Here is a 14,433-nt window from a genome sequence, read left to right as displayed (position 1 = left end):
AGGATATCAAAGGATTCGTAGCCGGCAATTCTGATGTTACGGCTGACTACAGTGCCGAGGCTGCATATACGAGCAATACGATGAGTTTATTTTAACGTGACTTTGTAGTGAACATGCAATCTTGGTGGAAAAGAAGATAGTAAGCGCTTGAGCGTTCCAAGACAAAGGTGGTATTCGGCAAGCGGCAGTTGTATGATTGTTTTCGAGTCGTTTTCTGGAATGAGACTGTCTCTACATTGTGAAGAGGGGGTTGACATTGGTTTCTCTTTGGGATCTTGGTTTGGCCTGGCCTGACTCTATAGCATGCAGGTTGGGACTAGAATTGTTTATGGGTGTAAGGGCTGGTTAGGTAGACAATTGGATGTATTAGGAACATTATCTGAATCCCTACTTTGTACACAGCTTACAGACTATACAACGCATTCACGTGGCGAGGGACGGCATCAATCCTCCTATTCAACCCAAAGTATCAAACAAACAAACAGACTCCAAGCTCCGTCGAGGTAATGCAAAGCACCGAGGGCATAACTCATACCGTAACCCTCCTTTACCCAAATGACCAAACCCCGACCCAAAAGCAACCAAGCAACTCCTCGTCTGTCACGCTCTGCGATACTACGTTTACCTCATCATCCACCTACCACCCCATCACTCAAAAGTTCATAGCGCACGTGTTGACCATGTGATTCCAGTCATAACCCCCCGGATCCACAATCGAGCACCAGTCCTGACTGAGATCCATCTGGAAATCAAAGTCGCTGAAGGTGCTGTTGAGAAAGTCATTCGAGCTGAATTCGATTGTGTTTCCCGGCTGAGGCGCGTAGTACGGGTCACCGGGCATGGACTTGGAAGGCAGGGAGGACAGTGAGATTGAGGAGAAAGCTTCGTTGGAGTCAAATAGGAACGATGCCTGGTTGGTGTCGTTGGCGATGCCATTTGTGTTGATGGCCGAAGAATCGAGAGTAGGGTTCGGGTTGTTATTGTTGAGGGTGTTGTCCTTTGTGTCGGGCGCTCGTCCCCTGATACGCAAGCGTCCGAAATACGGCACCACGACAGCAAAGTCCTCGAGCGCAGAGTACGTGCCCGTGCTGGCAGCCACCAGCGCCTCGAGCACCTCCGCGGCCTGTTTGGCGACGGTGCATTCCAGCAGGGCGTTTGTCTTGCGCAGCTCCCGAATCAGCCTGTCGATGAGCGACCACTCCTCGGCATATTGTGTAAGAGATGCCGGCGAGGACGTTGTCGATGAGGCAGAAGACGCCTCCACGGCTGAAGCCCCGGGTGTCAGGATCCCCAGAATCAAGGCGATTGCTGAAGTGAAGATGAGAAAGTCCATAATCTCGCACTGAACGATCTCCGTCTTGGACGACCCTCTGAGGCGGAGATAGCTCTTGATGAGCCCCCGGCAAGCTTCCATCGAGGACAACCGGCTGTGCTCGTAGCGGCGGTCAGTCCGGGCCCTGAGCATGTAGGGGAGGTGGATGTGCTTGAGCGTCGAGTAGTAGAAGATCTTGACCGCCTCCTCGTGGTAGATGGAATCAATGGTTGCCTCGGGGCCGTAATAGCCGGTCCATTCGGGCGGAAACTCCTTCTTCAGGTCCTCCATGTCCTGGTCGAGCTGCACCGTGACAGCGTACGAAGCCGCCGGCGAGCTCTGGTTGCGCTCGATGACGCGGCCCATGATGATGCAGAGGCGGCGATGGATTTTCTGGGTGTCATTGAGCACCTCCAGGAGGGAGGCCTCGTCCCTGGTGCCCCGGGAGGTGACGGCCGAGGGGAAGCCCAGCAGGATGCACAGCTGGCGCTCCACCATCCAGGTGTGCGTCCAGAGAATCTTGCGCTGGAGGCTGGCCGAGGCATCGAGTCTGTCGAGGCCGATGAGCGTGGCGGCGCTGATGGCGTGGCGGATGGCCACCCAGGACCGCTGCGGCCGGCCCATGTTGACGAGGATCTTGTGCAGCAGCAGGTAACACTGCACGGCGAGGACGCTCTCGTCCGACTCGACGGCCAGCAGCACGCACGCGAAGCGGATATAGGCGTCGATGAGCACCTGGCGCGGGATGTCGGGCGACACGATGCCGCGCTTCCAGTGCCGTGGCAGCTGCTGGATGCACAGCGTGAGGAAGAGCATCGCGGAGCAGAACTCGATGCCGCGGCCCGCGCTGAGCATGTGCGCAAAGTAGGCCTCGGCGGCGTCGACGCTGGTGGCGTCCATGGTGGCGGGCAGGTCCGGGGCGAAGAAGTAGGTGGGCCAGATGGACCAGAACTTGCGCGAGTCCTCGAGCACCAGGCGGAGGGTTTCCGGGTCGGGGATGGGCGGCCTGAAGGCGCGGAGGGACTCCTTCATGAGGTGCAGGACGGAGGGGTCCTCTGGGTCGTCGTAGAGCTCGCCTTCGGAGTCGCGGATCATGAGGGCGTCGCGGAAGAGGTGGATCAGGGGGGCGTCGACGGGGGAGATGGCGGGCTTGTTATGGTCGGCGGATTCGGGAGGACTGGAGGAGGTGGCATCTCGGTCGAGGGACGAGGGGGAGCGGAAGGACGAGGAGCGGATGCTGCCGGGGATGCTTGGGTTGTTGGGATCGTTGCTCTGGTTGCTGGGGGCGTTGGGGATGTTGGTGACGCTGCCCAGGAAGCTGTTGAAGTTGGTGTAGTTGTTGACGGAGCTGAGGTGGAGGGTGCTGAGGGAGTTGTAGTCGGGTTCCTGGGCCGGGCCCGGGGCTGGGTGCAAGAGGCCGTGGCTGCGGAGCTTGTTGATGACCCTGATCGCCCTACCATTGATGTCGGAGGCGGTGTTATTCGGCGACGAGGCCGAGGTCGACGCGGCCGTAGACGCCGCAGCCCCCGACGACCCCGGAGACTCGCCGCCGGCCGGCTCGATGGCATCGCAGATGCTCCCGACGAGGCCCTCGAGCTCGGCCAGGCGCCGGCGCAGGGCCGCGTTGTCCGCCGCCAGCTGGGCGTGGCTCTGCGCCTGCGCCTGCAGCTGCGCCATGCTCACGGGCGGCTGCTGCATCTGCATCTGCGACTGGCGCAGCAGCAGCAGCGAGTCGTCGCCGTCGCGCGGCCGGGGCTGCTGCGCGCGGCACGGCGTCTGGTGCAGCTCGCAGCCGCGGCAGATGGAGCTGTTGGGCTCGAAGACGCACCGGACCTTGCGGCGGCGGCACTCGGCGCACGACCGGGTCCCCAGCCGCATCCGCCTCGCCGGCCGGTCGTCCATCTATGAGTTATAGATCAAGCAGGGCTTCGGGGGTGCCTGCTGGTTGGGGGGGAATCTGTGTGTCTCTCTTCTCCTATTCGGCGAGCTGGGCTCCTCCTTTCGGCAGACGGACGGCGGAAGATGAGGTTGTGTGCTTGGCGAACCTCGTAACGGACGGGTTCAGCAGCCGACGCTGCGGACGCGCATCTTCTTGAACCGGGGGGTTCGGGTGTTCGAGACTGGAGGCGTGTCATTGGGTCGTGGTGGGAGGCGACTGGAGTTTCGCCGCTTTGGTTTTGTGTTTAGTCGAGCTGAGAGATGGCGGTTGGTCTTAGTAAGGAGATGAGTTGGAGACGTGATTGGTTGAGGACGGAAGTTGATGTCTAGATCCGGAGGCGGACCAGTTCGGACGAAGAGGAGGAGCTGGAGCTGGAGCTGGAGCTTGAAGCTTGAACCCAGACAATGGGCTTCAGCTCTTCAACTGTAACAGCATGTATAAGTAAACGTCCACCACCTTCTGCAGGGCTGAGGGCATACTCCCACATGCATTGTCTCAGCTTGAAGTAGCTGGCCAGCGGATAAGGCTTGCAATGCGACGGATTTTTGAGACAGGCAGCCTGACTGCTATCTGGACAAGCACACTGCTTTCCACTGCACCTAATCGCACAAATGGATCACTTAAACCAGACTTTCTGGCTGAGCTCCCTGGAATTTGAGTCGTACATCTAAGTCATGGCTGAGCGACCTCTCTCCTCAGTGAGGCTGCGTATCCCAGCCGTGTCACCGCAACGGTCGCAACGAGCACCCATCCCGCCGCTCCATTGGCAGACGCCAAATCGTATCTCAAGTCGAAATGGAGAAGTATTGATTGCTGTACCATCATCCTGCAGGGAATACGAACCTTGATGTGGCCCCCCCCTCTCAACCCAAAAACTCAGCACTAACACGAACAACACCAACCCTCCCCATCGACACATTAATCTCTGCCCAATCTCACCCGCCAAACCTCTGCTTCAGGCCTTGTACCGCCTGTTAGCGGCGGTAGATGCATGCCAAGCGGCTCTAGATTAACCAGCGTCGCATTATTGGACAATTGCCCTCTTTTTTTTGTTTTCTGCTCTCTGGCTTGCTGACCCCCCCTGGTTATTTTGGAGCAGATTGGTTGGCTCAAAGGACTCGAGGCCTTTTTTTATCCTTTCCCGCGTCATTCGGATCGGGCGATCCGGCGGCAAGAAAAGGCTGGAATTGCTATCGCGTGGCCGAAATGGAGTTCAGCTGCGCCCTGAAGGCTGAGAGGGGGACGTGTTCCTGTCTTGTCAGCTCGAGCTTTGTTTTCTCTCTTGTATTCCTCATCCTCCTCCTTCTCCTCTTCTTCTTGTTCTTCGTCACATTATTCTTCGTTCTCCCTTATCTGCGTCCTTCTCTGCCAGTCGCTCGTTTCTCTCTCATTGTCTGCTTGCGAGCTGTCGCTGCGTCCGCGTCCCTGTTCTTTAATTGCGCGCTTCTTTCTTGGATAGAGAGAATAGACTACCTGCAAACCATTGATCTCTGTACGATTTTGGTATATATATATATATATGAGAATGGCATTGCCTTGATCGCCTCACTTGCATAAGACGATAGATGCGTTAGCGACAGTTTTGAGTCAGTCTATGCTCTCCTCTACACGCACGATACTCGATATTTACCATGGCGACCCTCACAATCTCTTCCCTCCTCCTCCTCATCGGCCTCTCAAATGCCTCATCCTCCGACAAGCGCGGCCTAGTCTTCACCCCCAACAACGACTTCCCCCAGGACAACCAGATCTGGGTCCAGTCCGGCAGCGACCTGACATGGTACTACAACTACCAGTCCCAGCCCTCCCCGGCCTACACCTCTCTCTCACAGGAGCAGTTTGAATTCGTGCCCATGATGTGGGGAGTCACGGACAACCTCAACGACACGACGTTCCTGGAACAAGTCACGACGCTCATCAAGCAGGGCACCAACGTCACGCACGTCCTGGGCTTCAACGAGCCCGACGGCTCCGCCAGCACGGGCGGGAGCGCCATCGAGCCCCGAGACGCCGCGCAGGCGTGGGTTGCGAATTTCGAGCCCTTGGGGAAGCAGGGCGTCAAGCTGGGGCTGCCGGCGTGTACGGGCGGACCGGGCGGACTGCCGTGGCTGAAGCAGTTTCTGGCGAATTGCTCGGATATCGTGAGTGAGGGGAGCAAGAAGAGGAGGAACTGCACGTGGGATTTCTTGCCTGTGCATTGGTATGATAATTTTGCTGGGTTGGCGTCTCATATAGGGGAGAGGCGGGCGACGTGAGTCTTTCCTTGATCTCGATTCGATATATCTGTCTGTTTGTGGTGTTTGATGTGCTGATTGAGAGTCAGGTGGCCTGACGCTGATATCTGGGTGACGGAGTATGCTTTTGCAAACCAGGATCTCCAGACGACGCAGCAGTTCTTTAACCAGACGGTTGACTACTTTGGAAAGCTGGATTACATTGCCCGGTACACTTACTTTGGCGCCTTTCGCTCGAAAGCGTCCAACGTGGGACCGAATGCCTCGTTCCTGAACAATGCCGGCAAGTTGACGGACATTGGATCGTGGTATCTTGGCTTTGGAGCGACGAATGTCAAGCCTACGAGTGCGGCATCAAGAGAGCTTGTGTCTGGCTGGATCATTGGAGGAGTTGTGTTGATGATTGTTTGTATGAATGGATTGCTGTAGATTGGTTGGTCATGACTGATAGGATGAGAATGGATCTGGGTGCTTCGAGGGCATATAATCGTAATCTGGGCATTGTCAAACGGCATTAGGAAAGGAAGCATCAGCACATACACGTAGGTGATGGGAATACTGCATCTTACTTTGGCATTGAAATAGACGCACTCATCCTGTATGACTCGTGTCCCTTTGCTAAAGTCTCCCGTGTGTATTCGTGAACAAACCTTCATCCCCAGAGCCATCACAAGACAGTCCCTCTCAACCCCCCTTATCCACTCCTCAACCGCATCCGCATCCAAACCCCGGAGTGGCGCAGCAGCAACTCACCGAGGCCCCGCGTCCGTGCCAATCCCCGGATCCGCATCCACCAAAAAAGCGCCGCTCCGCCACCGAACGCCTCCGGCACGTCGTTTTTGTCCGCCACAGGCCCGATAGCCTCGGCTCTATTCTGCTACACCAAGTCAGGCAGAGAGTCCATGTCAACAATGAAAGAACCAAGAATATCTTTCTAAGACAACACATGGTGATTCCATTCCATGCCAATGTCTCATCATCACCGCCTCTAGAGCCTTGGCGAATTCATCCAGGGATCTTTTCCAACCAACCCGGATCCATGCCCATCTTCTCTCGCCTTCGCTCTTCTACATCCCTTCGAGAAGATAAAGTGAAAAAGTCGCCACTTTAACACCAATCTCATAAGCCACAAGCAGCGCCAAGATCCCGCCAAAGAGTCAACACGCCAACGCCAACTCCTCTTGGCAGAACAGTTCTCCCTATTGGCTGACGTGTCGGAATGGATCGTAGACGAGCATAACCTTAAACGACCACTTTGTCATAAGCAGCCTTGGCGAATGAAGGGCCAAGNTTCGCTCTTCTACATCCCTTCGAGAAGATAAAGTGAAAAAGTCGCCACTTTAACACCAATCTCATAAGCCACAAGCAGCGCCAAGATCCCGCCAAAGAGTCCCCCCCCCCCCCCCCCCTCCTCTAGCTCTGACATGACTCCCTATTGGCTGACGTGTCGGAATGGATCGTAGACGAGCATAACCTTAAACGACCACTTTGTCATAAGCAGCCTTGGCGAATGAAGGGCCAAGAATTGACAGGCGAGTTTTCTTTCTCCCTTGTTGTTTATCTGCGATATCTGAGCTTTTGGCGAGATAATGAGAGGCTGATGCCAAGGGTTGGGGGTTTCTTGGCTTTTCTTGGGGGTGGAATGATGTGATTGAGTGAGTTTTGACTTGTCATGACTTGGTTGCCAGGGTTATTGACAAAGGCTCCTCGAGGGATGACGTTTGAGTCGGCGCAACTGTCTTGGATATCTTCAAACCAAAATTGACTTGAAGTCGAAACCCAAAGAACATCGCAGCGTAACGGCAACCAACCAACAAACTGCAGCTCAAAGTCGTGATACCCAAGCAATGAACATACATACACCTCCCCCCGCAAAAGAATGTCAAACCCGCCTCAACACCATCCTCTAGCCGTTCCTTCAAGCCTCGTCCTCATCAGACCCCCCGCCAAGGCAAACTAGACCCGCCATGCCCAAGCCATCTTCATCCACCAGCAAACCAGCGTCCTCCTCCTCGTCATGACAACAACAAGGTACCTCCAACTCTTCCACAAAGACTTCGTCCATCGAAAGAGTCACTGCCTGATCGAGGCAAAGTACTTATACCCATGTCTCCCCGCGTTTGCGTCCGTCGCACATGCTCAACCCCAAACTTTCTTTAAACGTGCCATCCCAATATCCGGGGAAGAACGTCCTTCATTGTACGAACAAGTCTCCCTTTTCCGTATACAGGGAGTAAGTCTGTTGATAGTCTACAACGGAGCTACTTTAACACGCCTTGCCCTTCCCAAACAACAACACGTGGCCAGCCTTATCGTGGCCACAACAACTCCATCAGCCTTGTCATTCGTAGCCTTAACTGCTACACGTGTGATGGCTGAGTTCCCGAAGCACCCCTTCTTGCTCACCGTCGAGGAGACAGCACAGGCTCTGGGAACAAATGTCGACAGGGGACTCACCTCGGAGCAAGTCTCCGCCTTACAGGCAAAATACCCCAAGAATGAGCTCGACGTCGGTGGGACCATTCCTTGGTACAGTATCCTGGCCAAGCAAATATTCAATGCCATGATCATTGTAAGTGGCACACTCACCACCCATCCTTTCCGTCTCTCTCAAGATTGTTGCTGAAACAGGAACTGTCTGTACCAGGTCCTCGTCTTTGCCATGGCCCTCAGCTTCGGCATCCAAGACTACATCGAAGGCGGAGTCCTCGCCTTCGTCATCTTCCTCAACGTCACCATCGGCTTCTGGCAGGAGTACCGCGCAGAGAAGCGCATGGATGCTCTCCGCGCCCTGTCCTCGCCCAGCGCCATGGTCCTCCGTGATGGTCACACCCAGGTGATCCCCAAGTACGTCTCCCTCTCCCAAACACATCTCCGCCCCTTATCTAGAAAGAATGCTGTCGCTTTTGTTTTTCTGCAATGTGTTAACGCTGGTGGCAGTTCGGAAGTCGTCCCAGGAGACATCATCCTCCTCAAAATGGGCGACACCGTCCCCGCCGACCTCCGCCTCTTCGAAGCCATGAACCTCGCCTGCGAAGAAGCCCAGCTCACAGGCGAATCCATCCCCGTCGAGAAAATCACCTCCATCCCCACCACCCACGGATCCGACAACAGCAACAGCAACAGCAACAGTGACAACAGCAGCGGCAACGCAAACATGGCCACCTCGGAAGACGACCTCGGCATCGCCGACCGCATAAACATGGCCTACGCAACAACCACCGTCCAAAAGGGCCGCGGCAGGGGCATCGCCGTCGCGACCGGCATGGCCACCGAGGTCGGCAAGATCGCCGCCTCCTCCGCCTCCAAGAAGCGCAACCGCAAGGCCGGCCGGTCCATGAACTGGCGCAAGTACGGCAAGGCCCAGCCCGTCGTCGGCCTGTCGAAGCGCATCTACGACTTGGTCGGCAAGTTTCTCGGCTTGACCGTCGGCACGCCGCTGCAGAGGAAGCTGTCCGCGCTGGCGTATGTGCTGTTTGGGTGCGCGGTCGGGCTCGCGCTGGTGGTGTTTGGGGTGAATCGGTTTAACTTGCGGAATGAGGTTATCATTTATGCGACGTCGCTGGGTATTGCGATTATTCCAGAATCTCTTGTCGCGTACGTCTCTCCTCCTCTCGCCCCCCCCCCCCCTCCCTTCCTCGCGCATACTGACCATGATATAGTGTCCTGACAATCACAATGGTCGTCGCCGTAACCGTCATGCGCAAAGCCAACGTCGTCGTCCGCGACCTCTCCGCCCTCGAGGCCCTCGGCGGCGTCACAAACATCTGCTCCGACAAAACCGGCACCCTGACCGAAGGCGCCATGATTGTCCGCCAAGCCTGGATCCCTTCCTGTCACGTCTACACCGTCCACGATTCGCAGAACCCGAATGATCCCACAAAGGGCCGCGTCGTGTACTCGCAGGCCACCAAAGACGACGAGAAACAACAGCAAGCCGCAGACGAAGCGAATAAGGAGAAGCAGCCGCAGCGCGACTATGACAGAGAGCGCAGCGCCGCAGTCCTCAAGTTCGACGTTCCGGACGAGAAGCTCAATCTCTCGCCTCCTCAACAGCCACCGAGTCCCGAGCCAGAGACGAAAATGACTGACCAGCTCCGTGCTTTCCTGCTCTCTTCTGCGCTCTGCAACCTCGCCACCGTGCGCTTCGACCAAGAAGAAGAAAAGTGGCAGACGACTGGTGAGCCGACAGAAATTGCGCTGCAGGTCTTTGCCCATCGCTTCGGACACGGCAAGAAGACCCTCGAGGGACAAGGGTGGGAGCAAGTCGCCGAGTTCCCCTTTGATAGCTCCATCAAGCGCATGTCGGTCGTTTACAACGCCCCTGAGAATGAGAGCAGCGGAGGGCTGATTGCTGGCGCCCCTCAGAATAGCCTTGTATTCACAAAGGGCGCTGTTGAGCGTGTGCTCGACTTGTGCGCCTTTGCAGGCGTCGGCAACGATCAGCAGCCCATGACAGATGAACTCAAGGAGGCCGTCCTCAGCCAAATGAATGCCCTCGCATCACAGGGCCAGCGCGTGCTTGCCGTGGCGTACCGGCCGTGGGAAGGGAGATTCACTTCCAAGCAGTCAAGCTCCAGCTCCACCGAGGAAGACAACAAACTGCGCTCCGTAGTCGAACAGAACCTCATCCTCGTCGGCCTCGCCGGCATCTACGATCCTCCGCGTAGGGAGACCAAGGCGTCCATCGGCGAGTGCTCGCAGGCAGGCATCAAAGTCCACATGCTCACGGGCGACCACCCGGAGACGGCCAAGGCCATCGCCAAAGAAGTCGGCATCATCCCCCGAAACCTCAACATCCTGTCCCAGAACGTGGCCGCGTCCATCGTCGTCAAAGCGACAGAGTTCGACAAGATGACCGACGCCGAGATTGACGCCCTGGAAGAGCTCCCGCTCGTCATCGCCCGCTGCGCCCCGGACACCAAGACGCGCATGATCGAGGCCCTCCGCCGCCGCCGCGCCTTCATGGCCATGACGGGCGACGGCGTCAACGACGCGCCCTCGCTCTCCCGCGCAGACGTCGGCATCGCCATGGGCTCCGGCTCCGACGTCGCCAAGTCGGCCGCCAAGATCGTCCTCACCGACGACAAGTTCAACTCCATCGTCGCCGCCATCCGCGAGGGCCGCCGCATGTTCGACAACATCCAAAAGTTCGTCTTGCATCTCCTCGTCGCCAACGTCGGTGAGGTCATCCTGCTCGTCATCGGCCTCGCCTTTGTCGACGGCTCCAGCTTCTCCGTCTTCCCCGTGTCCCCGCTCCAGATCATCTGGATCAACATGGTCACGTCGTCCTTCCCCGCGTTTGGGCTCGGCCGCGAGGCTGCGGCGCCCGAGATCATGCGCAAGGCGCCCCAGGACAAGAAGCGAGGCGTCTTCACCAACCAGATCATCGTCGACATGATTGTGTACGGCGTCCTCATGGGGGCGTGTTGCCTGTGCACGTTCTGCATCGTCATCTACGGTGCCAACGACGGGAACCTCGGAACGGACTGCAACACGCACTTTTCCGACTCGTGCGTTCCCGTGTTCCGCGCTCGAGCAGCGACCTTTGCGCTCCTGACGTGGCTCATCCTCATTTCCGCGTGGGAGTTCAAGAGCCTCCGCCGTTCCATGTTCCGGCTCAACCCCGACGACGACAGCTTCTTCCCTTTCTTCAAGGACGTTTACAGCAACCGCTTCCTCTTCTGGTCCGTCATCGGCGGCGGCTTGTCCGTCTTCCCCGTCATCTACATCCCGTTCCTCAACACGCGCTTCTTCAAGCACACGGGCATTTCCTGGGAATGGTCGCTCTCCGTGGGCTTCACGCTGGTCTATGTCACAGGCGTCGAGTTGTGGAAGCTGGCCAAGCGGCACTATGGGCTGCTGGCAGACGGCGACGTGCAGAGGGGCGCCTGGGGTCAGGGAGGGCCGGAAGACGACGGTACCAGAGTCAAGAAGACGTTTTCCATGTCGAGCTTCAAGACATGGGTTTCCTTTTCCAAGAAGGAGACGGGAGACAGTGCGATGCGGGCAAACACGGAGGCTTGCTCTGCTGTATGAGAGAGAATCATTGCCATGGTGCTTCGATATCTTTGTCGATATATCTGCCTATATCTGTTCGTTCCCCCTCATTCAGCAATGTTTGAAAAAAGATTCATGGAGATGTCTCACCAGCGCATTGGAGACATGGAAGCATTCTTCTGACCCATCCTAGAGGGGCATCGCTTTGCATTTATTTCTGCATCATATATGTAGCTTTGAAGGGTTGCAGATGAGAGACATAACCCATCCAATATAGGTTCAGATTGTAAGTAGTACTGTATGAATCAGGGATCGGTACCTCTTCAGAATGATAGCACAAAGAGGAGTATTTGTTACTTGTCACAAAACACCTGCGAATTGATTGCTAGTCAGCATAGAGTGATAGAACAAGCAGAGCTTTGTGGCCCCAAGAGAGTCATGTTTCTGCCCTTTACCGGTTCTCCTGAACATAAAAAAAGGCACGTCTGGCCCATAACCGGCGATCCGTAGAGTTCTTGAAAAGCGGTAATTTATTTCAGTGGGCCGTATGCCCTGGTCGATGTGGGAGGAGACGCGGGGGCATGTCCAACAAATGGCAAAGTCACACGCGGTCATTGGCTGGTGGGAGCTGGAGGAGACAAGGTTCGACAGGGTTGATCTCTGCTTGGGAGTGGGACATGGACAAGGACAACATAGGGAAACGTCTCCATTTGCATCACCTACCCGAGGTTGTCACGACTGAAACCTTCGGGCGAATGCTATTCCAAGATAACAGAAACAATGTGTCCAACCACCGCCTCGGTTCATTCGCTCACACACGCCATGACCCAAACACCTCATGCTGCTTCCCATGTCCATAACCACAGTAACTCGTAAAGAAAAAAACAAAAAGAAAGTGGGAAAAAAAAAAGATATTCAAGAGACCCCATGAGTCGCATTACTCATCAGTGAGGTTGTAAATCTTCTGAATGTCTCCAAGGATTTTCCTCATGTCGATGTTGAGGTCCTTGATGAGGCCGTCCTCAAAGCCAAAGACCCAGCCGTGGACAATGGGATAACGGTTGTGCTCAAACGAGTACTGCACGTCGGCCGTCTTGATGACGTTGCGGCACTGCTCAAAGACGTTGAGCTCGACCAGGCGGTCGTAGCGCTGCTTCTCGTCGGCGATGGCATCCAGCTCCTTCTCGTGGAGCCGGTAGACGTCGCGGATGTTGCGCAGCCACGGGTTGAGCAGGCCCATGTCCTTGGGCGTCATGGCGGCCTTGACACCGCCGCAGCCGTAGTGGCCGCAGACGACAATGTGCTTGACCTTGAGGTGGCGCACGGCGTAGTTGATGACGCTCATGACGTTGAGGTCGGTGCTGATGACCATGTTGGCGATGTTGCGGTGCACAAAGGCCTCGCCGGCCCCGAGCCCCGTGATGGCCTCGGCGGGGATGCGCGAATCACTGCAGCCGATCCAGAGATACTCGGGCGACTGGCCGGCAGACAGGCGGGTGAAGAATTCGGGGTCCTGCTTGAGCCTCTCGGCGGCCCATTTCTTGTTGTTCTCGAAGAGGCGCTGGTGGTTCTCGCGCAGGTAGCGCTCAACGTCGTGGTCGTGTTCAGGCATGCCGGGCAGACGAGCGGGGGTCTTTGCGTTGGTTCCAGAGACAGCACCAGAGCCTGAGCCAGAAGGAGTGTTGTTGTTGTTGGAGGAGGAGTTTGAAGAGCAGTAGCGGTTGCCGGAAGTGGCAGGGCGGCGAGCGGCAGAAAAGGTCAGCGATGAGGGTCGGGCAGAACTGGGACGGGAAGCGGCCAGACGCAAGGGTTGAACTCCAATTCGCGACGGGAGCATATCGTGTCGTTCGAAAGGAGTCTGGTCTGGCTTCCGAGGATGAGAGACAAGACGAGACGAGCAGGGGGTGCTGGTTTGGTGGTGGCTGATTGGTACGAAGCGCTATCGACCGGGACTTGTTTGGGGGCCTTGGTCGGAACCGCGGGCTTGGGAGATAAAGAGGGTCAAGTCGGGAGCCTTGCTCGGGTCGAAGTCGAGTCGAGTCGAGTCGCTTTTGCTGAGCTCGTACTGGGTGGCTGGTACCTCTACCTACCTCGAAGAACTGTAGAACGGGCTGCAGCTGCACACGGACTAAACCTGTCTATCTGTGACCTGTCTCAACACCAGCAGCTGCGCTCGTCTCCGCGCTCGGATGTACCTGTACTGGCAAGCGGGTGGTGACTGTGACTGTGACTGTGATCTGCAGGTAATCTGTAATCTGTCAGATTCGATGCAAGCGCATCTACCAAGGCGCAAGTCTATCGCCGGGCCGGAACTGGAGTCAGGAAGGATCCCATCCGTCCGTCTTTGTTGGGGGCTGGTGCTCACACACTCTCACACACACACTCACACACACGAAAAATATAGTCGGGAGGGGTAATAACTGGCTGGCTGCAACCAGCTTTCGCAACAAAGCTGTCGGTGCTTTATCTGATAGCCGATTCGATCGCAACCGCTGGAGAAATGCGAGATTTCCAGATTTTGGGGAACCCGCCGCGGGTCCGATTTTAGGCTCTATTTTATGTTGAGCGATACTGTAGAGTCAGCCAGTCAAAAAGTGACAGGCCCTGTTCCTTGTTCCCGGGTTTTTCTGCAGATTTGGCCTTGGCTGCCGTCCTCTCGGCTATCCCAGCAGACGCCAGATTTGCCAGATCCGCGAATAAGCGGCATTGAGATCTGGGCCGGTTTCGGTCAGCGGCGCCGATCCGATGGAGACGCTCCATCTCGACGGTCGGTTTTGTTGGATTCCGGCGTGGGATTTCGTCAAACTAGCAGCAGAATCTGCGAACGTGGTGGAAAAGCGACTGTCATTGATATTGCTAATAGGTAGCAAAGCAATGTCTAGGTCAACAGCTTGAAGCTGAACCCAGCTCGAGGCAAGGCGGTGATTGATGGCACTATTCAATAACTC

General features: G+C 56.4%; 5 protein-coding genes across 5 annotated transcripts; 2 read left to right on the top strand and 3 right to left on the bottom strand.

Annotated features, from left to right (window-relative positions):
- Nucleotides 1-652: 652 nt before the first annotated feature.
- CCMA1212_005472 (uncharacterized protein) lies at nucleotides 653-3,214 on the bottom strand (the record flags this gene model as incomplete). The annotated part of the gene is made up of 1 exon (XM_073702729.1): nucleotides 653-3,214. One exon carries the CDS (start codon nucleotides 3,212-3,214, stop codon nucleotides 653-655), a length of 2,562 nt encoding a protein of 853 aa, XP_073559219.1.
- A 1,668-nt stretch (nucleotides 3,215-4,882) lies between these two features.
- Nucleotides 4,883-5,914, top strand: CCMA1212_005471 (Alkali-sensitive linkage protein 1; the record flags this gene model as incomplete). The annotated part of the gene is made up of 2 exons (XM_073702728.1): nucleotides 4,883-5,502; nucleotides 5,575-5,914. 2 exons carry the CDS (start codon nucleotides 4,883-4,885, stop codon nucleotides 5,912-5,914), a joined length of 960 nt encoding a protein of 319 aa, XP_073559222.1.
- A 1,942-nt stretch (nucleotides 5,915-7,856) lies between these two features.
- On the top strand, nucleotides 7,857-11,524 carry CCMA1212_005470 (Calcium-transporting ATPase 3; the record flags this gene model as incomplete). The annotated part of the gene is made up of 3 exons (XM_073702727.1): nucleotides 7,857-8,057; nucleotides 8,133-9,082; nucleotides 9,148-11,524. 3 exons carry the CDS (start codon nucleotides 7,857-7,859, stop codon nucleotides 11,522-11,524), a joined length of 3,528 nt encoding a protein of 1,175 aa, XP_073559221.1.
- CCMA1212_005469 (uncharacterized protein) lies at nucleotides 8,367-11,673 on the bottom strand (the record flags this gene model as incomplete). The annotated part of the gene is made up of 4 exons (XM_073702726.1): nucleotides 8,367-8,984; nucleotides 9,134-9,906; nucleotides 10,072-11,376; nucleotides 11,670-11,673. 4 exons carry the CDS (start codon nucleotides 11,671-11,673, stop codon nucleotides 8,367-8,369), a joined length of 2,700 nt encoding a protein of 899 aa, XP_073558886.1.
- A 749-nt stretch (nucleotides 11,674-12,422) lies between these two features.
- On the bottom strand, nucleotides 12,423-13,322 carry CCMA1212_005468 (Carbonic anhydrase; the record flags this gene model as incomplete). The annotated part of the gene is made up of 1 exon (XM_073702725.1): nucleotides 12,423-13,322. The coding sequence occupies one exon, from the start codon at nucleotides 13,320-13,322 to the stop codon at nucleotides 12,423-12,425; it is 900 nt and encodes a 299-aa protein (XP_073558843.1).
- Nucleotides 13,323-14,433: the final 1,111 nt, after the last annotated feature.

Source organism: Trichoderma ghanense (assembly GCF_004382785.1).
Source record: "Trichoderma ghanense strain CCMA-1212 chromosome Unknown scaffold_5, whole genome shotgun sequence".
Taxonomy (NCBI): domain Eukaryota; kingdom Fungi; phylum Ascomycota; class Sordariomycetes; order Hypocreales; family Hypocreaceae; genus Trichoderma; species Trichoderma ghanense.
Note: the sequence above shows the minus strand (reverse complement) of the source record. Positions and strands in the feature narration are given on the sequence as shown.